Here is a 27,649-nt window from a genome sequence, read left to right as displayed (position 1 = left end):
AGCATCACGTCCCAAGTGTTTTATTTCCTCTTACGAAGCTTAATGATTCCATCAACCACAAGGTGTATTTAATCTGACTCCTTCTATAGACCAAATTTGCAGAAAACGTCTTACGTTTACAGATCTCTGTGACTGAATTGTTGCCATAGAAACAAGAACGGGCGCTACAAATAAATCCGCACCCTCTGACCAATCAGATTCAAGAATTCAACACCGATAGGCCGTGATCCAAAGAACCTGGTGAACCTGAAAGACTCAAACGCCAACGGATTTACGAGGCGTTTTACGAATATTTTCACTGAAATGTTGTGGGTTTTTATTTTACACAATACAATGATGTGAGTGTGTGTGTGTGTGTGTTCATTGGGGAACTCCTGCCTCAATTTCCCCTGTGTCTTGTATTGGCATGGGTCCAATGTTTCACTGAAATACAGCCAATCCAACACCCACCAGCGTGGCTGTGCTTTTTGTGAAACCGTGCTCCGCCTGAAATAGCACTCCGTAACGTTAATGGCTCCATTACGTTAGAATCGATAATCCGTAGTAACACTCCACACTGTTTATTCGTTTCCACTCTTCATCTCGTCTAGTTCAGCTTTAGGAAGTTTGTCCGGCCAACACTGAAGGCAGCTTCTTTCTTTTTTTTTCACACTTGTCATCGAAGCTTCCTGTGGTTTTTCACTCTTGACATATTTTAGTCCATCAGTGAAACGCAGACGTGGAGAGGAAGCAAAGAAACGGGTCTGCTGTCGCGAGAGTGGATTATCTGATTGTCATCCGAGAGAGACGTTCATATCACTCGTATCAGTCTGTAAACACCATGAAGAGCGTTAGAGGTCTAGGATCTTCTCACCCTGCTGGTGAACTCAGCAAACTTTTATTTCATTTCATTTCATTCAGAATTAGTGTTTCAGTACACTGAGCTTTAGCATTTTATGGTTCCAGGCGACCAATCACTGATTACTATTTATTTATTTATTTATTTGTTTGTTTGTTTGTTTGTTTGTTTTTTGCACAACTCCTCTTGAACTAGGCTTTTATTCATACAATAAAATACTCTGCAGAATGTATATGCCCCACCCCCTAGGGGGTGTGTTTTGTTTCTTCCCGCAGACAATTAACTTTCCAGCTACTTTCATCCAACCAATTTAATTTCATCCACAATTCTCAATTCTGATTGGTTCGTGAGGCATTGATTAGTTTTTTACAACAGCAGCTCACATCATTCTTCACATCACATCTTTATATTTATGCACGCATCTCAATCCGTTATCGTTTCTGTAGTAAAGGGTAATATGAGGAAAAAAACACTTCAGGATGTGCCGTTGAAGGAAAATAATCAGCCTCTCTTCATGACACCGTTCTGTTGGGGATTAATTTCCTGTAACAGAATGACATGGGAGTGTTTAATTCCTTACTTTTTGTGATGTTCCACTTAAGATACTTTGAATATAGTGAATATATTATGGTGTGTGTGTAGGTGCGTCACAGAGCCTCAGACCAGGTGATGGCTCTGAAGATGAACAAGCTGAGCAGTAACCGAGCCAACATGCTGCGAGAAGTGCAACTTATGAACAGACTCTCGCATCCCAACATCCTCAGGTCAGACACACACACACACACACACACACACACACACATTGCTGACAGGAAACGTAGCCCGTTGTTAGTTCTGCTGATTGATGGTGTGTGATAGATATACATTTCTGCAAATATCTCAGCATGATGTTACCACCACCATGTTTCACCATGTTCAGTGATTCACTTAACAGCAGGAGAAAGTATCAAACGTCTCGTTTCCATCTCCATCAGGATCATGTCGGTCTCCAACATTAGTTTAGTTGAAACTAGCTGGCTAGTTGGCTTACTTAGCTGGCTAGTTTAGCGTACACAAGTTATTCATGTAATCTGTGCTGTTCAACAGACTGGGCTCGTACCAAACTCCACCCCCAGAGGAGTTTATTATCTTAACAGTCATTAAATTTCTTTCTTTCTGGTCTTAATGAATCTTATTCGTGATTGGTCACAATAATTAGAATCCTTGTAGGAAAGGATCTAAGTAAAAGATCTGTGAAATTTCAGAAATAATATATAATACAGATCCAGTTTGTGATGTCACAAAATAGCCGCACAGCTCTGAACCAATCACATCTGATATGCAAATTACCAAGTGACTAGAGGATGATACGGTGTCTATTACCTACCTTTCATCCTACATGCTAACTGTGCTAATGTTAGAGTCGACTACAGTCATGGCTGTTAATAAATGTGAACGTAAACCCGCTGTAAATATGAGACCTGTATCAGTCAGTGACCGTGCGGTTGGTGAGTGTTCGTGGTTGCGATGGTACATTAGCACCGATTCATCGGCTCAATTCTTCAGCACTCGAGCCGCTTAACTGACCAAAGTACGTATTTGTGGACAGGATTGTTGGCACTCAGCGATTATTGGACGTGACAAAGCTTCAGGGACGAGATGTAGCGTAAAGCTGCGATTCTCATTCCTCTGCCGTTTATTCCGTTCGTGTTCCAGCATCCGAGTGGCCGCTTGTGGAAAACTACGGTCTCGTAAAAAGACTTGATGTGCGCATTTGTCTATAAATGGAACTGCAGTTCAGGCGGCTCGCTTCGGCCTCGCTCTATTTCCGTGCTTGGTGTTTGTACAGCAGAATGTGTGCTCGAGCTACAGGCCGAGAGAGAGAGAGAGAGAGCGAGAGAGGGAGGGAGAGAGGGAGGGAGGGCTGGATGAGGGGAGGCCCTGTGTGTGTTTTTCACAATCACGTCATTGTTGTGTCCTGATGAACGGGGGCGGAAGGCCCTGAGCGCTGACTAAGGGGGTCTTTGTTATTTGGAAAAAGACCCAACAAACAGCAGCAATAAATGTCAGACCTGAAGTTTATTATGCCGTCAGACCCCAGAGTCACTCCTGAACCGCTGTGGTGTGGAACTGTCCCGGGTAGTGGGGGAACGGGGGACTTGGAGGGTAGAAGACACACACGCGCGCACACACACTCAGTGCTGCCAACTCAGCTCGACTAGATTTACCAACTTTTTAAAACTGTATATTTTCCTTTGACCAATCACTGACCTCCATTTTTCTTTTGACCAATCACTAATCTCCATTGTTATTAAAGACCAATCACTTATCTCCTCTATTTCTAAAGACCAATCACTGAACTGTTCTGTTTCTTATCCAATCATTGAACACCTCTTTTCCCAAAGACCAATTACTGATCTCCATTGTTCTTTTGACCAATCACTGATTTCCATTGTTTCCAAACACCAACCACTGAACTCTTCTGTTCCTCGTCCAATCACTGATGTCCATTGTTCCCAAAGACTAATCACTGATCTCCATTGTTCCCATCGCCTTCGTCTCAGATCACCAAGCAACATGGCACCAAATCAATGATCACTGTTATATAGTTACTAACCACTGATACCCTTATTCCCCAGGACCAATCAGTGATTAGCATTTTTCCCAACAACCATGTCAACCAAGTCATGTATCACCATTGATCTTAATGACAAATCATTGCTCACCATTGTTTCCAAAACTTGATCACCATAGTTTGTGTTTTGTTTCATTTTCAGACTGTGTTCTCGGTGAGATTTACAGTCGTAAGAGTGAGACGTATCCACATTCCTGTGTGTTCATTTCCAAACTTCTCTGTAATACTGTTCCATAATAAATGATGAAATAGTTCGTAGATGATGACACGAGTGAATAATTTTCTCTCTAGATAAAAATGAGTTACAAAGTCTTCTAGCAATTTCAAGGAATTTCTCTCCACACAGTCCAGAGCATTTCTACAGCTGGAACGTGACTCTGAGCTCACGTGGGAGTTGAGAGGCCACGCTAACGCGCGGCACAATAACCCCGTCTCAGACACGGAGCCATTCATAAGCCGCCATGCGACGTGTAAGACGAAGTGAGGACGAAAGAGGGGGCAGGGCGGCGTGTTTTAGCGAAGTGCCAGTGTTATCCATCAGCCCTGTGTGTCCTCGCTGTCCGTCACCGATCGTCTAGACGTCTCACTCGGACTGTGTGTGTGTGTGCGCCTGGCTGTATTCAGTTGAAGCACCAAATGTTCTCTCATCACCTACATAGCTAACTAACATGCTAGCCCAGGGGTTACGCGGTATCACACCTCAAAATTTTTATATATTACAAAATATTTATTTTAGAGTGTCAGGAAGCGAGGTTACTGTTGATTATTTTCCTGTTACAGCATGTCCCGAAGTGTTCTGCTGTTCCTTTTGAAAGGCTTCAGAGTACAGGGACACATCAGGGTGTGTGTGGGTGTGTGTACGTGATTAACAAAATGATTACTAATAGACATTTCTAGTGTCTACTTGTTAAGTAAAACATTACAAGTTTTATTCCCAACCAAACATTGTGAAATTTCCGTAAAACCCTGTACACACACGCGCGCACACACGCACACACTCCAGGCTCTAGTGGAGATTTGTGGCTTGTGAAAGCACTATTTTTGAAAAAGTCCAGCGTTCTTAACCCCTTACACACTACACATGAGTTCCCCTTGGGGTCTGGTGCGGTGTTGAAACACCAGGTTCATTCCCCGAAGCATCTCCCTTCTCTCCGCTGTCGAGCGCGTAATCCTCAGTGACAAATTACAGGATGTTCTGTGTCTGGAGCAGATCATTCCAAACTTGTTGAAAGGACATCAATTAGAGCCTGGAAGCTTCAGCTGTCACTCCCCCAGCTTTGCTAAACGATCCACGAAACAGGACTGCTAACCGGAACGGGACATCCTGCTTCTTTAAGACGTAACGGCGCTAAACGGGACGGAGCGCAGACGCACGCTAATATTCTCTCTGCTCTGTTTTCGCAGGTTCATGGGGGTTTGCGTGCAGGAAGGTCAGCTTCATGCCCTCACAGAGGTAAGAGGAGCCTCCAGGCAGGCTCAGACACGCTGCCACACTCACCTACAGCAGAACAAATCCATCACTGACCTCTCAGCGATACTGATTTTACAAAGCTGGATGTAAATCATGTATAACATAAGCAAAGTGCAGCTTTTAGAGAGACCCAGCTCTCTGGATCTTCACTTTAAACTAAAGTATAATAATTACCATATCTGATCAGTCACTGAAGTTTAACATCTCGTGCTTAAAACATCATTTTTTCACGAGTCGTCCATTACAGGTTATGAAAAATGTACATTTTATTTCATACACACCTTCAAGGAAATATTTGGAATATTCCACACATATAAAATCTAGACGTTTCCTGACGAGGGCATGAATCGAGAAGAAAAGTGCATTCGTGCTTGTATATACAGAAATACATATTTATAAAAAAATAAATAAATAATAAGTATGTATATAAAATATATAAAGAATATTAATAATAAAATAATTTTTTTTTATATTTTTATAATAAAAATATTATAAAGAATAAATATATTATAAATTTTAATATTTTGTTTAATTAAATAAATATAATTGAATAATTCATTACTTTTATTTTATTTTCCTTAATGATACTATGATACTGACTAACATGCACTACAAACATGCAACACTATTATTACATATATTATTATATTACTAATTTGTAAAAAATAATAATAATAAAATAAGTAAATAATTTGAGCGTCTTTAACATCCTTAGTTGACATTGTGTGTATTTGCTAATTATTTATGTGTTTTTAAAAAAAAAAAAAAAAAAAAAACTTTAACCCTGTTACTCATGTAAGAGCGAAATGCAGCCTAGAAAATCTGAGGTTGTCATCCGAGACGTTTAAGCACGTGTTCGGTTCGTTTCGGTGTTGAGACATTACCAAAATAACGTATTAAAAGTTATTTGTTGTTTATTGTTTATTCCTCGCTCCTAAACGTCACTTCAATCATTGACTCACTCCGCCTAAACTGTAGTAAGCTTACAGTGTGTAGTAAATAAATGTGTGTGTGTCTAAGTGTGTGTAATCAGGCTGTGATTGGCAGCTAAACATAAAAGCAGCTGTAGGAGCCGGTATAATTAAAAGATAGCCGTGTGTGTGTGTGTAGGAGTGTGAGGTGGGGGTGTTAGACACTTAAACTCTAAAGGAATGCGACTTTCAAAACACACACTCGAGGCAGCTTTCCTTCCAAAAGCAGGACTTTGGGATTTCAACACATTGTAGAAATTCCATGATTTCAGAATTTCTTCCAAATCATAATATTTACATCGTCAATCTAGTGAAGTGTCTTTAACTTCAGCTGTGAAGAGTTCTGTGGACGTTCGGGTACAAACGATGAAACGATGATTAGTTTTCCGTAGAATAACAAAAGGAAGAGACGTGATCCGATGCCATGTGCCACTGTAATCCTCACGCGTTACCATCATCGCCTCCGGCGTTTTCTACACAATCAGGACTCTGTCATCGGCGCAACGAGCCCACGTCCTCACTCGTCTTCTTTTCATTTCCCACCCAGAGAGCACAGACGTCTCGACACCGAAAACATAAAAATTACCTCAGACAGAGAGAATGAACACAATTTTACCACAGACACCACATGAGCATAAATAGTGTAAATATTGCTCAGCAAGACACTTCATGCTGTAAAGAAAGTATTTCCCACGCTAAAGCAATCATAAACGCAGTAATAGTGTTCTTATACAGTACATTTATACATTTATACATTAATGAAGCAAATCGAGTCACATTTCAAACCTAAAACCTGCAGGTGTTCCTCAGGGATGGAGTCTAGGACCAGTTATAAAACCAGATCATTAAAATGAATTGCAGCCAAACACCTGATAGCATTATGAGGGGGAAAACTGTGAGGTTTTACTTTGTACTTGTACTAACACGGCTACCAAGAAACTGTAGAAACCTGTAGCATTCAGCGGCTAATTAACTGCAGAAATGTATAACGGTTATTACCAGATGAATGAGTTTAGTTTTCTGTCTGTTAGATGTGATCCCATTGGGAGATTATTATTTTTATTCCTAGTACTCATTACTGTGTAGCATACCTTCTGATTCAGAGTGATCTGTATAATATTATAATTATTCCAGCTCTGTGGAATCTACATGTTAAATATATTCAGTTTTGGATTAGAAATTATCCTGAGGGTTAAGAGGGAGTTTCCTCAGGGAACATGTCTTGGCCTGCTGCTGTTTTTAAAAATTTTTTAAAGAAAATGATGATATTAGTGGGAAATATGTTGATTTCTTTTAATGCTAGTTATATTAATTAATAAAGAATACAGTATTTTACCACAAAAATCATATCGTAGTGGAAGAGACAACTGTTTTCCAGAAAACATCCAGTATATATCATTTCTCAAAGCCTCCATTTTGTTTCTTAGGCACCGAGTGAACACAAGTTTAAATTTTCTTTATATTGATTTAAATACAGGATGAGATTTTCTAGGACACTAAACACAGGTAGGAAGTAAAGACTGTGGAACTGATGCAACGTCTGAACACGCCATCATTCGAGCCAAACATTTGGATTTTTTCTTCACGAGCACTGAGAAAATCCAGATTCCTGCACAGCTTGGCGCGAAATCGCGGCTCCGTGTCACACGTACACAGGAAACCGACGTCTGTCTCTCGCTTTGTCACTCTGCACTGCGAACATAGGGTTACCATTCGAACCCCATCACCTTCAAGCCAACTGCAGGAAGGAAACCCAGCATGCTGCTTCTTTCTCAGCGTCCTCGATTTGCATTTTTACCATCAAGGTTAAAATAGGTTCATTTTCAAGTGAATTTAATACGAAGCACAGTTCGTGCGGCGTGGCCACTAAATTGCGGTTCCAGCTAAAAAGTTTCATTTCATCACGACGTTTCCACGTGATATCGTGACAATACGGATTATTGTCTTCCACGCTGGTGGAAAAAACAAGCCAGGCTTTATTCAACACAGCCTCGGGAGAATTTCTATTACAGAATAAATAGTTTATCCCCCAGGCTTGTGTGTGTGTGTGTGTGTGTTTGTGTGATTAGTATCGATCAGGAGGGTTGAAGGGCACATGGGACTGATTAGGTGAATGATTGACAGGTTGATTTACGGATGGCGCGTGTTATCAGGCCTCGTTCCAGCACGAACCGGATCTTCAGGTAAACACGATGAGTAACAGACGAGCTCCGGTGCCATGCACCGCGTTAACACACGCCCACCACCGCAGCCTCCGGTGTGTTATATACAAACACAAGTCTGTCATCGGTGTAACGCTGAACAATCCACGCCGCACGTCTGCCACCTGGCACGTCCCTGAGCGGGCACCGTGACGGAGGCTGAAATAATCATCACTCATATTCAGTAATTAATTCTAAAATGCATTCTCACGTTGTTATTTGACACTTTTTATGGAAAAACATATCAACTTCATATCAGTCTTAATGCTGAAATATTTATGATGTTTTTAGTGATTCTGTGGCCGTGTTTTTGATCCTGTAAGAGGTTAGAGGTCGTGTTCTACACCGATGTTGCAATATATGTAATCATACAAATGTCCAGTTTGGATTAACTGGTTATTACATACAGCCACAAAACACCTTCCAGGTCATCTGCATTTGGGTCAAATGAAGTAAACAGGGCAGAAATAGCCAAGCCCAGAGTAGACTGTATATATAGCCTCAAATGCATGAGCTGTCTGTCTGCTATGAGAGAGCGAGAATGCTATGGTGCACCAGAACCTTCGCTTAAATATAGCCTTCACATCACCGCCTTCATCTCTCTCAGAACTCCGATTGATACGTCTCGACCAGACACCCGCTTCGTTTCAAAGTTGTCCAATTCGCCACACACCGGCAACGGTGCCACGATGACCACAGGCTCCGGTTCCAGAGCGGACACCGGAGGCATTATTTGCATTCGAGCGCTCGGTTTAAACAGGAAGCTGATACCTTTAATCAAAACAGGGACACTCAGAACCACAGGACGGGTGTAAAACACCGCGCTCTGATCAGAAAACATGGTAGAGTTTTCTAATAACGGCAAATCCTGAAGCTTTGTATTCTTCTTCTACCACAGTGTAGATGTAGGTATTATTTATTTCAGACTGAAACATTACTTCTGTTTTATCTGATAATGTTACATAAACCCCTGTTTACAGGAAGCATCACCAGATCAACAAGCACACAACCCCGATAATTCTCTACCGTTACTATAGAAACTAACAAGTGCATTAACACAAACCTGCTTTACCGCCAGAGCCGCTGTTCTAGAAAACGCATCGATGTCATCCGACCAATCAGAGTCCAGGATTCACCCCTGTGTGCTGCTGTCAGGTTCTGGCGTAAAAGACGTTGTGTAACGTTGTGTAATGTTGTGTAATGTTGTGTAAGTTGTATATTTCGCGCTTTTCTGTGGTATGATACAAAAGAGGAATCTTCCTCCTTGCACACATTTTTTACTGTACTAGGCGATGATGTCATGGCTGCCCTCGTCTTCACCCTGCCTGTCAGCGTGAGTGTAAACGACGCCTCCCATGTGTCAGTGCATGAACTTTAGCTCCCTTCAGTAAGTCCATTAGTGCAGATTAAACAGCGAAAGATAAAGCAGATGAACAGATAGAGGTCTCGGAGAACGGTTGTATTTAAGGTCAGTGACAGCAAACCGAGGAGGAAGAGGAAGCATCGCTGATTTTAAAAAATCTTCACTTCACGGCAGTTTGATTTTCTCTGAAGTTCAGAAAAACGGGAAAGTAGGACAAAGAGGGACACTGAGACTTTTTGTCTCACGGTTAGGTCACACCACAGGAGGCTGAGAAAGAACGGATTAATAGAGCAGCCGAGTCGAGACGTACACGAACACAGAGAGTTAAACCACTTCAGATTTAAAAACCAATAAAATGTGGGATTTGGTGCTGGGATTTGTTTGTTTGTTTGTTTGTTTTTCTTTTTCTTTGACCAGCCCCACTGAGAGCCAGGTGGATTTTCACCTACTGATGTACTGACCCTCAGGATTGTCAATTTTACCTCAGGATATTTAGAATTTAGGCAGCATAGAAACCTTGTGGAAGTACAAAGAAAACTGGCAACCCAAGAAATTTTCTAATAACATCGTGTTGAATATTGTGTTTTATTTGTTAATAAATATAAGGAATAAATGTGCATTTTAATTGTGTAAAAATGAATTGTTTAATATTAAAAGAAATAATAATGTTTTAAAATGTAAAGTAGAATAGTGTGGGCAAGTAATATGCTGTATAATATCCAAAAACATTTATTAAAAATAGGAAAAAAAGAATAAAAATTAAAATGCCACTGTAGACCATATAATGTTTTTATTTATTTATTTATTAAATAATAAATGTTTGTTGAGGGAAAAATAATTTCTTGTAAGCAAGATTCCTAATATCCAGAGTCTCATAGTCATGTAACTGACCGGTGCTTTCCTGCAGTACATCAATGGTGGGAACTTGGAGCAGCTGCTGGACAGCAACAAGTACCTGAGCTGGACCACACGGGTCAAACTGGCGTCAGACATCGCCATGGGTCTGGCCTACCTGCACTCCAAGGGCATCTTTCACAGAGACCTCACCTCCAAGGTAACACACAGAGACACTCTCGCTTCCTTCAAGACGCATCTCATGTTTATCAAAACATGAGTATGGCTAGGCTGTGATTGACAGATGAGATGAAGCGATGCTTGATGCTCCGCCCACTCAGAAAGCACGGCTAATTTCGTCTGTTATTATGCTTAAAACAACAAACATGAATTCCTTTCTGAAGCTAGGCATCTTGCACTATCTTTATTTCCTGTAATGTCTGGAATTGGAAAAAACTGTTTGTCTAGATAGATTAATGCATGCTGCAGAACCACATACTTTCCAGAAGAATCCAGTACGAGATCACAGGCAGCACTCGATTTTGTAGACACGTGACTTTCTGACGTCAGGAATCACCGTGAGAACCTGGAGTGTAAACACTGAGGATCGTTTCTCTGCAGCTTGTCAGCGGGTGCACTTACTTTTGCACTTAATAAGGGTCTGACTAATTTAACTGGACGCATCGCTCGCAAGAAAGAAACACTTGCATTTAATCGTCTTTTCTGCTCTAAATAAATAAATAAATATAGATATATATATATACATATATATATATATATATATATATATATATATATATATATATATATATATATATATATATATAAAAATAAATAAATAATTATAAGTAGTTATGTAATAATATTTGTGAAGGGTGCTAAAACTTTTGCCCAGCTTCCTCCCAACAATTTAATAGGGTTTGTGTGTGTGTGTGTTGGGGGTTTACTGGGGATGAATCGGTGTAACCTATTAATATTGCCAGTGCATCAGTATACAGGGTGTGTGTGTGTGTTTTTACAGAACTGCCTGATAAAATCAGATGAAAACGGTTACACCGCCATCGTCGGAGATTTCGGCCTCGCAGAAAAAATCCCCAGTCATGAGTAAGTGACCCTACAGTGACCCTTTTGTGTGTGTGTGTTCATCCTCCAGGACTTGCACCTTTAGTTCAACACCAGGCTAATTTGGGATTTGTGTTCTGCTCAGTGGCAACGATAACAAGCAAGCAACTTTAATGTGTTCAATGAATAAAGATAAAGCGAGTGTTCATCTGGAGGTGTGTGTGTGTGTGTGTCTGGTTTGTAAGGGCATCTGATCTGGCAGAACATAGTGTTCAGAAGTGAACTAATATGAGAGCTAATAATACCAAAGCAACTAAAGAAGTTCTCTAAATCTCTCTCTCTCTCTCTCTCTCTCTCTCTCTCACTCTCACTCATGCATTTCTTCACTGACATTAACATGATCGAAGACTTCCCCTTCACCTCGGGGGGGTTCTTTGTAGAACATGCATGAACTTGTTTAAGAATCTCTCGCTCTTGTGTGTGCAGGGTCGACGGTGAGAAGCTGGCGGTTGTGGGTTCTCCGTTCTGGATGGCTCCGGAGGTTCTGCGAGACGAACCATACAACGAGAAGGTGAGACGACAAGATCCAGAACAGTTCAGTTCACGAGTCACAGACGCACTCGATTATAATACATAACTCAAACTTCTTCTCCAGGCCGACGTCTTCTCCTACGGCATCATCCTGTGTGAGATCATCGCCAGGATACAGGCCGATCCCGACTACCTGCCTCGCACCGAGGTCAGTGCTGTGCTTCTCACAGATAAATCGCTCTGACCTGAGAGATACCTGTCAATCAAAACAAGTAACTCTGTGTGATGCAAGGAAATGTGGCACAAACAGACTCCTGTTTAACTTCCTGAACACAGAGAACTCATCCTGCAGGCAGTCCAATGATGAATAGATAATCATTTAGAAAGTCCAGATCCAAGAGGTGTTCATGCATGCAAATGAGGTTGAGGTTAGGACAGTAATTTGTGTGTGTGTGTGTGTGTGTGTGTGTGTAAGAGAGATTCAGCTGATGAATGCCTGCTGTATATATTTCACTTCTTGTGCAGTTTTTAGGCCTGTGTTTATAATCAATGATGTCATACATGTTGTTCATGGTGTGTGTGTGTTTGCTCTGGCAGAACTTCGGCTTGGATTATCATGCGTTCCAGCACATGGTTGGAGACTGTCCTCCTGACTTCCTGCAGCTCGCCTTCAACTGCTGCAACGTAAGTGTTGTGACTTTAAAGCTTCATCTTCGTCTTCATCACACCCCGAGCCTCTCTCCTCACTGTCTGCTGGATAGAGAATCGATCCTGAGTCAAATTATGTACATCGTATACATCCTTTTCTATAATTCTGTAAATGAAAACCGTTGCTAATCCACCGCCTCAGAGCGGATCAATCTGAACGTGACATTTTTCCTGTTCGTGACCTTTGTGTGATCTCTATAAGCTTTCCACAGATGTTTTATTTATTGGTTTGTGTTCTATTTTCACCTTAGCTTTGTCGTGTGCTGTGTTTAAGCAGTTTTTATTTCAAAACAATAAACAGAAACACTGTAAAAGTAACATGTCGGACACCTGGGTGTGTAAACCTCACGCTCTCGTGTTTCCTAACAGGGATCGACTGTATTACTATATTTGGAATAAAGGGAAAACATTTTGGCCTGACATGCAGCTTTAAAGAATTTTCATCATTAGCATTTTGCCTTGCAGATGGACCCAAAACTCAGGCCGTCATTCCCGGATATCGTTAAGAGGCTGGAGGACATCCAGCGGCGGCTGAAGGCTGAAGATGGAGAAAGGGAGAGGATCCATATACCAGCCGAGATTGAGAAAAAGAGCATCCCTAAAGGTGTGTAACCAACACACACACTCACACTATACATAATAATGATAATAATAATAAAGTGCAACATTAGGATCCTTACAGCTGGACGTGTTTGTTAGCTCATTAACAAGCTTTGCCAGAATGAATGATTCATCAGAAGTCAGGATATAACCAAATATAAACAAAACAGACGGCCAGCGATCCACTATTCCACACCAGAGTTCCTTCGAACAGCTCGTCATACTTTGGACGTTTCCTTGGAAGCTGTAAAACACACACGACCTGGTCCTCCACCTGACACACCTCCTCGAGCGTTGCAGCCTGCCGTCTTTTCGCTGAAGCGCTCCGTCTGCTCGCACACCAGCTCCGGTTACACTCTCGTTTTTACAACCCTGCTCTCTAATTTCCTTTGGCAGCTAATCCAGGAAGCGAGGGAGGGCCAGCTCTCTCACCGGGCATCCCATCAATCATTCAGCATCCCTTCACTCCTCTTCTATTTCTGGACGGGAACATTTTGCCACCTGAGCAGCAGCAGCCTGTGCAGTTTTGTTTTGTTTTGTTTGTTTTGGTTCTGTTCTTCCGCTAAGCTTTCAGCCGAGAACATCTGCTCGGCTTTTTAGCATTATCCCAAACAAGGCTGAGCGACGGTGCTGTGTTTGTAATGCGTGCAATTCCACACATACCACGATTTCAGCCTAGAGCTTCACACAATCCCCTGGTGCACGATTTACCTTTAGTTCTGGCCTCAAGCAGGCTCGGATTAGTTGTGTTGCGTGGCGCCCCCTGGTGGAGAGAGATGTTAAAATCACCCGGAAAAAAAGTAACATGTTTTACTCAGTAACATGCTAGGACACCTCTGGTTCAGGAAAAACATAAATATACATTATATTGCCAAAAGTATTGGGACACCCCTCCAAATCATTGAGTTCAGGTGTTGTTTTTCAGGGGTTGGGCTCGGCCCCTTAGTTCCAGTGAAAGGAACTCTTAATGCTTCAGCTTCATACCAAGACATTTTGGACAATTTCATGTTCCCGACTTTGTGGGAACAGTTTGGGGATGACCCCTTCCTGTTCCAACATGACTGCACACCAGTGACCAAAGCAAGGTCCATAAAGACATGGATGAGTGAGTTTGGTGTGGAGGAACTTGACTGGCCTGCACAGAGTCCTGACCTCAACTCCATAGAACACCTTTGGGATGAATTAGAGCGGAGACTGTGAGCCAGACCTTCTCGTCCAACATCAGTGCCTGTCCTCACAAATGTGATTCTAGAGGAACGGTCAAAAATTCCCATAAACACACTCCTAAACCTTGTGGAAAGCCTTCCCAGAAGAGTTGAAGCTGTTATAGCTGTAAAGGGCGGGACAACTCCATATTACATTCATGTGCATGTAAAGGCAGATGTCCTAGTTTTGGCAATATAGTGCAATTTATCATGATGATGGAAATGTTTTTTATTGAGATTAAGACAATTTTCCAGTGAATTAATTAGGTTATCAATGTTGATTTAGTCATGTAATTGAAATGAAATTTTTAAATGCGATTTTCTTCCCTTTCACTTCTGAGGGACTTCTAGAACTTTTCCTTTTCTGGTTGAAATGCATGTAAAAAGTAACGCATTTCAATCTAAGGACCATATATATATATATATATATATACACATTACCAGTCAAAAGTTTGGACACACCTTTTAATTCAATGTTTTTTGTTTAGAACAATACTGAATTCTAGAACAATACTGGAGATTTCAAAACTATGAAATAACACCCATGGACTTCAGTAATCCATATGTAACAACAAAAAACAGTCAGTTGTTATTTTAAGACATGAAGGTCAGGTGTTCTGGAATAGTTCTTGCAAGAACAGTATTGTCAAGTGCATTTGCAAAACCCATCAAGCACCATGATGAAACTGGCTCACATGAAGACCATCCCAGTAAAGCAAGACCAAAACTGACCTCTGCTGCAGAGGAGAAGTTCATTTAGAGTGACCAGCCTCAGAAATCACCAATTAACAGCACCTCAGATTAGAGGCGTTATGAAGGCTTTACAGAGCATCAGTAGCAGACATATCTCAATATCAACTGTTCAAACGACATTATTGTGGATTTCGGCCGCCTTCAGCATTGTTTTACAATGTAGAAAGAAATAAACATCAGGAAAGACCATGGAATTAGAAGGTGTGTCCAAACTGTGTGTGTGTGTATGTATATATGTATGTATGTATATACATACACATATATACATATACATATACATACATATATATATATATATATATATGAGAGAGAGAGAGAGAGAGAGAGAGAGAGAGAGAGAGAGAGAGAAAATGTAGAAATAATTCAGCATGTGAATGGTCTGATGTTCTTCTCTGTGTCTAGGTGAAAAATTCCAGGGTATAAAGCGGCTGAACCCTCTGGGTTTACAGGATGATAAGATCCCGCCCAAGTCTCCTCGTCCACGACGCAACATCTGGCTCTCTCGCAGCCAGTCGGATATCTTTTCGCGCAAACCAGGCCGCAAGGTCAACGTCCAGGACCCTTACTACAACCCCGGACCACGAGGAATCCCCAAGGTCAACCCTTTCAGTGCCCGCGAGGACCTCAAGGGCGGTAAGATTAAGTTCTTTGACATGCCCAGCAAGTCGGTGTTCTCGCTCATGTTCGACTTGCACTCGCCGCGAGGCAGCATGAGCTCGTACCAGCCTCAGAGCAACGCCGGCAGCTCGTGGCCCGAACTGTGGCAGCTGCCAGGACGGCAGTGCCACTCTCTGCCCGTGTCTCCGCAGCAGGCGCTGTCCGAAGCCTTTGGCGCGGCCAGAAGCGAGGGCGGAGACGTCCGGCCAAAAGCGCTCAGCGGCTGGGCGAAGAAATACGCCGTGCCCGAGATCCCGCCATACAGACCCCGAGAACCTTCCACAGTGAAGGCGGAGTCGGACGAGAGCTCGGCCGAGACCGACGAAGCCATGGACTGCTCGAATAGCAGAGGCAGCTTCATAAACGACGACGACGACAAGGAGCGGAACCAGCTGCCTAACGGAAACGGAGAGGACATGGAAGCCGAGGATGAAGAGAACGCGTCCAGTTTGTTCTCCCTAACCGGCAGGAACCCGCTCCCTCTGAGCGCGCCTGCCGAACCCCAGGAACTGCGTTCCATCGTTCTGGCACCCTGCCGCGCGTCCGCGTCACCCGACCTCCTGTCCCGATGCGACATCTGAGGAGTTATAGCGCGACATCATCGCGTTATCTAACACTTCACACAGCGCGAAAATAATAACCATCCAGCGCTCACACAGGCGGAGATCAAATGAATGTATTTTTACGAGCACTATGTTTATCTTAATCGGACAAAACACTTTCTGTGACTCGAGATCGTTTTTTTTTTTTTTTTAGGGAATCGTAAAAGCTAGAATTAACAGAATTGTGATTTTGTTGGGTTTTTTGTTTTGTTTTTCAGGTATTTAAACGTTATTACAGATATTCACTCGTAATTTTGCACTGTATGCATCTCCTCTTAATTAGCACACCTGATCGCTGGAAGAGAAACATTCCGTACGCGCGGTTCGCCTGGGTTCGAGCGAGTGTTACTCCCGCAGAGATAAAACGCTTACCCTAATAAACAGCGTCCATGTCTGTAACTACTTAAAAATGTGTAACTTGCACTTGAATCGAGGAACTTGAGTTAATAATCTTTTTAATATCGTTGTTTTGTTGGAGTCGTCACTACATTTCTATGCAATAAATCTAACCGAAGCAGACTAGTTTTATAGTAATATAGAGAGAAGCTCTATTTTGATATTTATGAGGATGGGAGAAAAAAAAAGAGTTTTACTATGTCTTATTTTCCCTGCTGGTCAACTGTGTGTAAAGCGTATTATTAATACAGTTGGATGAGCACAAACGTATAAAAATATGTTGTAAATATGTGTTCTGGCGTCTCGACGTGTTTCGTCCTGGCTGTTTTTCTCATCCTACAGGTTTGTAATTGATGTTCAGAGATGTATAATTTCTACCAAAGACAGATCAGGACCTTCTTTTTTGTTGTTCATATGGCTTCTTTTTTTTTTTTTTTTTTTTTTAATGTGCATGTATGTATATTCAGTCGTTTAAAAAGAATAATAAATGATTTGCTTTTGTGTCGTTTAAACCCGAGGGAATCATTCAGAATGAAATGTGAGTTTTTTCTCTTTGTGATCAATTTCTGTTGTCTTTCTGTATGAAACTAAGATAAAAGCGCACTATTTTGCAGCGCTGCGCCGGGCCACACCCCTTCCATACATCACAGTAAAAGGGGAGGGGCTAAATTGAAACGTACCCGTTTTTCTTCTAAACGTCCGAAAATGTGCAAGCAGGTGGATTAGTGAGGCTGAATTGTTCCGAGTTGTGACCGTGTGTGTTCCTGCCTCACCCCCGGTGTTCCCGGGATAGACTCTGGATCCACCTTCACCCTGACCTGAAGCGGTGTGTGAAACCTGTGTAGATTAAGTGCTGCATGAAAGGGTAAGCAGTAAATTGTTCACACTTTTTTATATAAAATCACAATGTTTTATTACTGAAACAAATTTATTACAAAACAGTCACGCGTTCCCGTCCGCTTTGGGAAAGCGTTTTCTCCAGATGTGCTCCATCTTGGTGACGTGAGCTCTGGAAGACTTGGAGAAGGTGCTCTTGGTGACGTGAAGCGGCACGCTCTTGCCGCTCAGATACAGCTTGTTGGCACAGGCAGGAATCCAGGAGTCGGATTCTCCGGCATTCCGGATGGTCGCGAAGGCGAAAATGTATCCGGTCATGAATGCGTCGAAGCCGGCTCTGTGCGTTCCTCCTTCCGCCTTCCTCTCACTGGCTTTAGGACCCTGATTTCTCTCGTCGGGCGTCGCTTCTTGCGTTTGAGTAGCGTTGCTTTCGATCTTCTGAGGTTCAGTCTGAAGTTCAGTCTGAGGTTCTGCAGCCGAAGCTTCTCCGCTTAGCATCTCTTCGTGAGGCGCCAATTTCTCCTGAACCTTTTCGTCGTCTTTCCGCTCTTCTTTCTCTTCGCCATCCTTATCCTCATCCTCCATGTGAGCTTTCTTATCCCGCGGCGTCTCGTCATCCTCCTCTTCTCCCTCCTGCTTCGCGGCTTTCTTCTTCTTCCTGCGCTTCCTTTTTTGCCGTTTGTCATCTTTGCTTTTCTCGTCTTGCCGGATGATAAGGTCCGTGTCGTGGGACATGGGGCAGCTAGAGCCGCTGGGGCACCACCCATAAGCCTGCAGTAACAAACATAACCACTTCAGGAAATACACAGAGGAGCATTTAGAGGAGATTTATTGTCCTAATGCGCATGAACAAGAGTTTTGAAAACTTATTAGTATAAGACGACACACTAAATCAATTATTTGTTTCTCACCAGCTTTAAAAACAATTTTTGAATCATAACTACTACTTCTTTCAGTTTTTAAAGATGTGCGTTACTGTAAACGGTGAAAATGGCGACATCTAGCGGCGGCTGAAATCCTAGCAGCCAATACAAGCTCTGAATTTTTGTATTTTCCAAGAGAAAGGGAAAAAAAGATCTTGTTTTGTAGATCTTTCACAACATGAAATGTAACTATAAACAGAAAAAAAACTGATAGATTCGTTCTAAAATAAATAAATAAAGGCCACTAATCAGCATTTTATGAAGAATCAAATATGAACTCCTGAGAGGAACTTACCGAGAACTGAATGCAGATGTTCAGAGGTCCGTCACGGCCGAGGCTGTCAGTGCAAGGCCTGTAGTCCACGTAGCTCTGCATTCGGCCCGTGTAATTACAAAACTCCAGGAAGACGTGAGGTCCATCCTGAGCGGCCGTGATGGACCTGCTGTTGTCCAGTTTACTGAAAACACAACAAGCAAACGGCTGAAACTCCACAAACCTGCTGCAGCTCCAGCGGAACATCTCCATCCTCCATAACCAGAAACATCATTCCTCCGAGTTCTGCTGCGTTAGTGACTTAGAATGAAATAAAAAAATATTGCTTTTGTCTTAAAAATAATAAAAATGATAAAGAAAAATGTAAATATTAGTTTATTAATTTATTCTTTTTTTTCTCTCTCAATTTTTGAAATTTTTCCAAGTACAATAATGCAAAACTAACTAACTAAATAAATATTGATTTGATTTGATGAGTGTTTTTAGAATTATTTTTATTTTTAAAGATTTTTTTCAGTTGCTCATGAATTCATTTTAATTTAATTACAATTAATTTATCATATTTGTTTTATTGCTAGTAATTAATTATTTTTATTGTTTTTTGTTTTACTTTAAATGCACCTGGGATTTTATGTGAAACTTTTTTTAGTGTGTGTTTATTTATTTATTTATTTAATTTTATTTTATTTTACATACCACTTCTTATAAGCGTACTCCAGGTAGGAAGCGGTGAAGCGCAGCTCGTACTCGGTGGTGTATTTGGTGTCGTAGACGCCGGCGGGGAACATCTCGGACAGGTCAGCTGTGAAGGTTCCCAGTTTTTCGGGCAGCTGAGTGTAGAAGCACTGGTACAGGAAGATCAGGTCGATCAGGCCGTTATGGAGCACCAGAGGCTTGTTGGCCCTCAGGAGCTCCACAAACAACGTACGCATGGTCACACCCTGAGGTTCTCCACCCTAACACACACACACACACACACACACACACACACACACACACGTTCAGTTTGTTCAGTATTTCAGACTAAATATTGGGAATGTCCTCTTTCCCATTTGTTATATTTCCCTTCTCAAATGACAAACTGGAAAAAATCTGAGTTACACTCATTCTCTCTCTCTCTGTCTCCATAGCTCTCCATCTCTATCTCTCTCTGTCTCCATCTCTCTCTCTCTCTCTCTCTGTCTCCATAGCTCTCCATCTCGATTTCTCTCTCTGTCTCCATAGCTCTCCATCTCCATCTCTCTCTCTCTCTCTGTCTCCATAGCTCTCCATCTCTATCTCTCTCTCTGTCTCCATAGCTCTCCATCTCTATCTCTCTCTCTGTCTCCATAGCTCTCCATCTCTATCTCTCTCTCTGTCTCCATAGCTCTCCATCTCTATCTCTCTCTCTGTCTCCATAGCTCTCCATCTCTATCTCTCTCTCTGTCTCCATAGCTCTCCATCTCTATCTCTCTCTCTCTCTGTCTCCATAGCTCTCCATCTCTATCTCTCTCTCTGTCTCCATAGCTCTCCATCTCTATCTCTCTCTCTGTCTCCATAGCTCTCCATCTCGATTTCTCTGTCTCCATAGCTCTCCATCTCTATCTCTCTCTGTCTCCATCTCTCTCTCTCTCTCTCTCTCTGTCTCCATAGCTCTCCATCTCTCTCTGTCTTCATAGCTCTCCATCTCGAGTTCTCTCTGTCTCCATAGCTCTCCATCTCGATTTCTCTCTGTCTCCATCTCTCTCTCTCTCTCTCTGTCTAAATCTCTCTCTCTCTCTCTCTCTGTCTCCATAGCTCTCCATCTCGATTTCTCTCTCTGTCTCCATAGCTCTCCATCTCGATTTCTGTCTCCATAGCTCTCCATCTCTCTCTCTCTCTCTGTATCCATAGCTCTCCATCTCTATCTCTCTCTGTCTCCATCTCTCTCTGTCTCCATAGCTCTCCATCTCTCTCTCTGTCTCCATAGCTCTCCATCTCTCTCTCTCTGTCTCCATAGCTCTCCATCTCTCTCTCTCTGTCTCCATAGCTCTCCATCTCTCTCTCTCTGTCTCCATAGCTCTCCATCTCTCTCTCTCTGTCTCCATAGCTCTCCATCTCTATCTCTCTCTGTCTCCATCTCTCTGTCTCCATCTCTCTCTGTCTCCATAGCTCTCCATCTCGAGTTCTCTCTGTCTCCATCTCTCTCTGTCTCCATAGCTCTCCATCTCTATCTCTCTCTGTCTCCATCTCTCTCTCTCTCTGTCTCCATCTCTCTCTCTCTCTCTGTCTCCATAGCTCTCCATCTCTATCTCTCTCTGTCTCCATAGCTCTCCATCTCTCTCTGTCTCCATAGCTCTCCATCTCGAGTTCTCTCTGTCTCCATAGCTCTCCATCTCGATTTCTCTCTGTCTCCATCTCTCTCTCTCTCTCTGTCTAAATCTCTCTCTCTCTCTGTCTCCATAGCTCTCCATCTCTATCTCTCTCTGTCTCCATCTCTCTCTCTCTCTCTCTGTCTCCATAGCTCTCCATCTCTCTCTGTCTCCATAGCTCTCCATCTCGAGTTCTCTCTGTCTCCATAGCTCTCCATCTCGATTTCTCTCTGTCTCCATCTCTCTCTCTCTGTCTAAATCTCTCTCTCTCTCTCTCTCTGTCTCCATAGCTCTCCATCTCGATTTCTCTCTGTCTCCATAGCTCTCCATCTCGATTTCTCTGTCTCCATAGCTCTCCATCTCTCTCTCTCTCTCTGTATCCATAGCTCTCCATCTCTATCTCTCTCTGTCTCCATAGCTCTCCATCTCTCTCTCTCTGTCTCCATAGCTCTCCATCTCTCTCTCTGTCTCCATAGCTCTCCATCTCTCTCTCTCTGTCTCCATAGCTCTCCATCTCTCTCTCTCTGTCTCCATAGCTCTCCATCTCTCTCTCTCTGTCTCCATAGCTCTCCATCTCTATCTCTCTCTGTCTCCATCTCTCTGTCTCCATAGCTCTCCATCTCGAGTTCTCTCTGTCTCCATCTCCCTCTGTCTCCATAGCTCTCCATCTCGAGTTCTGTCTCCATCTCTCTCTGTCTCCATAGCTCTCCATCTCTATCTCTCTCTGTCTCCATAGCTCTCCATCTCTATCTCTCTGTCTCCATCTCGATTTCTCTCTCTGTCTCCATAGCTCTCCATCTCGATTTCTCTCTGTCTCCATAGCTCTCCATCTCTCTCTCTCTCTCCATAGCTCTCCATCTCGATTTCTCTCTCTGTCTCCATAGCTCTCCATCTCGATTTCTCTCTCTGTCTCCATAGCTCTCTCTCTCTGTCTCCATAGCTCTCCATCTCGATTTCTCTCTGTCTCCATCTCTATCTGCATCGCTCATGCTCTCTCTCCATCTCTCTCTCTCTCTCTCTCTCTGTCTCCATAGCTCTCCATCTCGATTTCTCTCTCTGTCTCCATAGCTCTCCATCTCGATTTCTCTGTCTCCATAGCTCTCCATCTCTATCTCTCTGTCTCCATCTCTCTGTCTCCATAGCTCTCCATCTCTCTCTCTCTGTCTCCATAGCTCTCCATCTCTCTCTCTCTGTCTCCATAGCTCTCCATCTCTATCTCTCTCTGTCTCCATCTCTCTGTCTCCATAGCTCTCCATCTCTATCTCTCTGTCTCCATCTCTCTCTGTCTCCATAGCTCTCCATCTCGAGTTCTCTCTGTCTCCATCTCTCTCTCTCTCTCTGTCTCCATCTCTCTCTCTCTCTGTCTCCATAGCTCTCCATCTCGATTTCTCTCTCTGTCTCCATAGCTCTCCATCTCGATTTCTCTCTCTGTCTCCATAGGTCTCCATCTCTCTCTGTCTCCATAGCTCTCCATCTCTATCTCTCTCTGTCTCCATCTCTCTCCATCTCTATCTCTCTCTGTCTCCATAGCTCTCCATCTCGAGTTCTCTCTCTGTCTCCATAGCTCTCCATCTCGAGTTCTCTCTGTCTCCATAGCTCTCCATCTCTATCTCTCTCTGTCTCCATCTCTCTCTGTCTCCATAGCTCTCCATCTCGAGTTCTCTGTCTCCATAGCTCTCCATCTCGAGTTCTCTGTCTCCATAGCTCTCCATCTCTATCTCTCTCTGTCTCCATAGCTCTCCATCTCGATTTCTCTCTCTGTCTCCATCTCTCTCTCTGTCTCCATAGCTCTCCATCTCGATTTCTCTCTCTGTCTCCATCTCTCTCTCCATAGCTCTCCATCTCGATTTCTCTCTGTCTCCATAGCTCTCCATCTCTATCTCTCTCTCTGTCTCCATAGCTCTCCATCTCGATTTCTCTCTCTGTCTCCATAGCTCTCTCTCTCTGTCTCCATAGCTCTCCATCTCGATTTCTCTCTGTCTCCATCTCTCTCTCTGTCTCCATAGCTCTCCATCTCGATTTCTCTCTCTGTCTCCATCTCTCTCTGTCTCCATAGCTCTCCATCTCGATTTCTCTCTGTCTCCATAGCTCTCCATCTCTATCTCTCTGTCTCCATAGCTCTCCATCTCGATTTCTCTCTCTGTCTCCATCACTCTCTGTCTCCATCTCTATCTGCATCGCTCATGCTCTCTCTCCATCTCTCTCTCTCTGTCTCCATAGCTCTCCATCTCGATTTCTCTCTCTGTCTCCATAGCTCTCCATCTCGATTTCTCTCTCTGTCTCCATAGCTCTCCATCTCGATTTCTCTCTGTCTCCATAGCTCTCCATCTCTCTCTCTCTCTCCATAGCTCTCCATCTCGATTTCTCTCTGTCTCCATCTCTCTCTGTCTCCATAGCTCTCCATCTCTCTCTCTCTGTCTCCATAGCTCTCCATCTCTCTCTGTCTCCATAGCTCTCCATCGCGAGTTCTCTCTGTCTCCATCTCTCTGTCTCCATAGCTCTCCATCTCTCTCTCTGTCTCCATCTCTCTCTCTGTCTCCATAGCTCTCCATCTCTATCTCTCTGTCTCCATCTCTCTCTGTCTCCATAGCTCTCCATCTCGAGTTCTCTCTGTCTCCATAGCTCTCCATCTCTATCTCTCTCTGTCTCCATCTCTCTCTGTCTCCATAGCTCTCCATCTCGAGTTCTCTCTGTCTCCATAGCTCTCCATCTCGAGTTCTCTGTCTCCATCTCTCTCTGTCTCCATAGCTCTCTATCTCTGTCTCCATCTCTCTCTGTCTCCATAGCTCTCCATCTCGAGTTCTCTCTGTCTCCATCTCTCTCTGTCTCCATAGCTCTCCATCTCTCTCTCTGTCTCCATCTCTCTCTCTCTCTCTGTCTCCATAGCTCTCCATCTCTATCTCTGTCTCCATCTCTCTCTGTCTCCATAGCTCTCCATCTCGAGTTCTCTCTGTCTCCATAGCTCTCCATCTCTATCTCTCTCTGTCTCCATCTCTCTCTGTCTCCATAGCTCTCCATCTCGAGTTCTCTCTGTCTCCATAGCTCTCCATCTCGAGTTCTCTGTCTCCATCTCTCTCTGTCTCCATAGCTCTCTATCTCTGTCTCCATCTCTCTCTGTCTCCATAGCTCTCCATCTCGAGTTCTCTCTGTCTCCATCTCTCTCTGTCTCCATAGCTCTCCATCTCTATCTCTCTGTCTCCATCTCTCTCTGTCTCCATAGCTCTCCATCTCGAGTTCTCTCTGTCTCCATAGCTCTCCATCTCGAGTTCTCTCTGTCTCCATAGCTCTCCATCTCTATCTCTCTCTGTCTCCATCTCTCTGTCTCCATAGCTCTCCATCTCGAGTTCTCTCTGTCTCCATAGCTCTCCATCTCTATCTCTCTCTGTCTCCATAGCTCTCCATCTCTATCTCTCTCTGTCTCCATAGCTCTCCATCTCCATCTCTCTCTGTCTCCATAGCTCTCCATCTCTATCTCTCTGTCTCCATAGCTCTCCATCTCTCTCTCTCTGTCTCCATAGCTCTCCATCTCGAGTTCTCTCTGTCTCCATAGCTCTCCATCTCTATCTCTCTCTGTCTCCATCTCTCTCTGTCTCCATAGCTCTCCATCTCGAGTTCTCTCTGTCTCCATAGCTCTCCATCTCTATCTCTCTCTGTCTCCATAGCTCTCCATCTCTATCTCTCTCTGTCTCCATAGCTCTCCATCTCTATCTCTCTCTGTCTCCATAGCTCTCCATCTCTATCTCTCTCTGTCTCCATAGCTCTCCATCTCGAGTTCTCTCTGTCTCCATAGCTCTCCATCTCTATCTCTCTCTGTCTCCATCTCTCTCTGTCTCCATAGCTCTCCATCTCTATCTCTCTCTGTCTCCATAGCTCTCCATCTCGATTTCTCTCTCTGTCTCCATAGCTCTCCATCTCGATTTCTCTCTCTGTCTCCATCTCTCTCTCTGTCTCCATAGCTCTCCATCTCGATTTCTCTCTCTGTCTCCATCTCTCTCTCTGTCTCCATAGCTCTCCATCTCGATTTCTCTCTCTGTCTCCATCACTCTCTGTCTCCATCTCTATCTGCATCGCTCATGCTCTCTCTCCATCTCGATCTATCTCTCTTTCTCTCTCTCTGCACCACTCTCTCTCTCTATCTATTTCTCTCTCTCCATCTCTGTCTGCATCACTCTCTCTCTATATAAATATCTTTGTCTCTCCACCTCTCTCTCTCTCTCTCTCCCCATCTCTTTCTGTCTCTCCATCTCTCTCTGTCTGCATCACTCTCTCTATATATCTTTCTGTCTCTCCGCATCTCTTTATCTCTCTCTGTCCCCATCTCTATCTCTCCATCCCTTTCCATCTCTCTACCTGTCTCCATCACTCTCATCTGTTTCCATTTCTCTCTCTCTCTGACTCCATCTCTCTCTCAATCTTTGTCTCTCTCTCCCAGTTTCACTTTCCATCTATCTGTCTCTCTCTGTCTTTTAATCTGTTCCTCTTTCTTGCTGTCTATTTCACTCTCTTTCTCGATTTGTTTCTCTCTGTCATATAAATGATATAATTGATAAGACCGAACTTGTTATGCAAACGTTCCACAACGTTAAATGGATTCTCCTATTCTTATTTATTCTTTAATAAATAAGATCAGACTCAATAACAAATCACTGTTGATACAAAGAGATACAAAGAGGACACCAGCGTCTGTCTGCCACGCACTCACCTTATCATTGCCCTTGTCGTAGGGAACGCCCTGAGCGTACTGCTTGTTGAAGTCGAACCCGTGCTGAACGAGGAACTGCACCGACTGCGGCTCGATCACGTATTCCTCCGCACACAGCAGTGTCAGATTGTACACCTGAACCAGGTACGTCCTGTCCGCCTGCAGACACAGAGTCCAGACATATTGGGGGAGGGGGTTACGCAGGAAAGGAAAGAGGCAGCTGAACAGGGTTTAAAGATAAAAACACTCACTTTATCGTCGAGTTTCTTGTAACAGGCAAGTCCCAGAGACAGAACAGAGCGGGTCCTGGCTGCGTGGCATATCGCTTTATAACGATCCTCAATCGACCTAGAGAGGAGGAGAGGAAAAAAAACAATTCTTATATCATCTAACAGAATTCAGACTCACAATACAGAAATCTTTATATATTAGTATCCGTTTTTCCTTTACATGAATGTAATATGGAGTTGCAGCTATAACAGCTTCAACTCTTCTGGGAAGGCTTTCCACAAGGTTTAGGAGTGTGTTTACGGGAATTTTTGACCGTTCCTCTAGAAGCACATTTGTGAGGACAGGCAGTGATGTTGGATGAGAAGGTCTGTCTCACAGTCTCCGCTCTAATTCATCCCAAAGGTGTTCTATGGAGTTGAGGTCAGGACTCTGTGCAGGCCAGTCAAGTTCCTCCACACCAAACTCACTCATCCTTTGTCTTTATGGACCTTGCTTTGTGCACTGGTGTGCAGTCATGTTGGAACAGGAAGGGGTCATCCCCAAACTGTTCCCACAAAGAGCATGAAATTGTCCAAAATGTCTTGGTATGAAGCTGAAGCATTAAGAGTTCCTTTCACTGGAACTAAGGGGCCGAGCCCAACCCCTGAATTCAATGATTTGGAGGGGTGTCCCAAAACATTTGGCAATATAATCAATCAATTTATCTATCATTTACGCTGTATTTGGAGCCTTTAAAAGCGTTTATTAATTCACTTCTATGACTATTATAAGTTATATCTTAGACAGGGGGCGGGGCCATAGTTCCGCATCGGAAAAAAAAAACTGTAAACAGAAGCCTAAACCAAAAAGTCTAGCCATATTTATCGGACAGCAAAAATTCCCAATTACGTTTAACAAATGTGTCTTAAATATCAGAGGCTTGTTTTAGGTTTACTGAGGATTTACAGACTGCACCTTTAATACTCACTCCGCTAGAAGAGCTTTCCTCGCTCCAAGACCGCTGAGTTCCTGAAAGAAAAGGACAGAGAGAGAGAATCAGTGGCCAGTGAAAGGAAAAAGATAAAAGTGTGAATGATTTAATGAGTGTTTAATAAGGCTCACCGTGTCCAGGGCGATAAATGAGGAGGTTTTAAAAGCGAGCACCATTGCAGGCCATAACTCTTTAAAGTTATTACTCTGGACATCTATAACAGGAACCACCACTGAAGAGTTCATTATTTACTGCTTAATAATTTAAAATAAAATAAACTAATACAGTAGACCCACTGTGGTGGGTTTGATTTCTTTTTGAAATGAAACCTGTATAAAATATATTTTTAACCTAAATATTTTCTAAAATAACAATATAAATGATTACATGCAAGCCTCTGACGCGTGTTTGTTGTGTCTACATTTTTCTAAACACGCGTTTTAAAGATTAGATTTAATTCTTTTTACTTAATTGTTGTTCCGTGTTTTAATACAAAATAAATAATAACCACTTCCACGCGTGACTTTTCCACCATGTGAGTGTCCTTTGTTTGGTCGTTCTCAAATCTCAAACCAC

At 43.0% G+C, this 27,649-nt stretch overlaps 2 protein-coding genes across 2 annotated transcripts in view; one reads left to right on the top strand and one right to left on the bottom strand.

The window, feature by feature from the left end:
• The window catches only part of tesk2 (testis associated actin remodelling kinase 2), a 25,222-nt gene extending 8,822 nt beyond the window's left edge, over positions 1–16,400 (top strand). The window contains exons 3-11 of the mRNA XM_058418187.1: positions 1,481–1,602; positions 4,857–4,905; positions 10,366–10,512; positions 11,314–11,396; positions 11,841–11,925; positions 12,010–12,093; positions 12,483–12,569; positions 13,059–13,197; positions 15,554–16,400. Coding sequence (XP_058274170.1) covers positions 1,481–1,602; positions 4,857–4,905; positions 10,366–10,512; positions 11,314–11,396; positions 11,841–11,925; positions 12,010–12,093; positions 12,483–12,569; positions 13,059–13,197; positions 15,554–16,389 — 1,632 coding nt within the window. The 3' untranslated portion in view covers positions 16,390–16,400. The remainder of the gene's footprint in view (positions 1–1,480; positions 1,603–4,856; positions 4,906–10,365; positions 10,513–11,313; positions 11,397–11,840; positions 11,926–12,009; positions 12,094–12,482; positions 12,570–13,058; positions 13,198–15,553) is intronic.
• toe1 (target of EGR1, exonuclease) lies at positions 16,394–27,649 on the bottom strand. The gene is made up of 7 exons (XM_058418188.1): positions 27,205–27,649; positions 27,071–27,111; positions 26,124–26,220; positions 25,873–26,031; positions 19,537–19,796; positions 18,862–19,024; positions 16,394–18,414 (listed from the first exon to the last, which is right to left on the bottom strand). Exons 1-7 carry the CDS (start codon positions 27,316–27,318, stop codon positions 17,749–17,751), a joined length of 1,500 nt encoding a protein of 499 aa, XP_058274171.1. The 5' UTR covers positions 27,319–27,649; the 3' UTR covers positions 16,394–17,748.

Source organism: Hemibagrus wyckioides, linkage group LG20, assembly GCF_019097595.1.
Source record: "Hemibagrus wyckioides isolate EC202008001 linkage group LG20, SWU_Hwy_1.0, whole genome shotgun sequence".
Lineage (NCBI taxonomy): Eukaryota > Metazoa > Chordata > Actinopteri > Siluriformes > Bagridae > Hemibagrus > Hemibagrus wyckioides.
This window is presented reverse-complemented; position numbering and strand designations above follow the sequence as displayed.

Excerpts from the sequence above, each read along its gene's own strand:
- toe1 (XM_058418188.1), bottom strand. The coding sequence starts at position 27,318 with ATGAACTCTTCAGTGGTGGTTCCTGTTATAGATGTCCAGAGTAATAAC. Across the intron at positions 19,797-25,872 it reads ACGACAAGGGCAATGATAAG|GGTGGAGAACCTCAGGGTGT; the intron begins GTGAGTGCGTGG and ends TGTGTGTGTTAG. Across the intron at positions 18,415-18,861 it reads ACATCTGCATTCAGTTCTCG|GCTTATGGGTGGTGCCCCAG; the intron begins GTAAGTTCCTCT and ends TTGTTACTGCAG.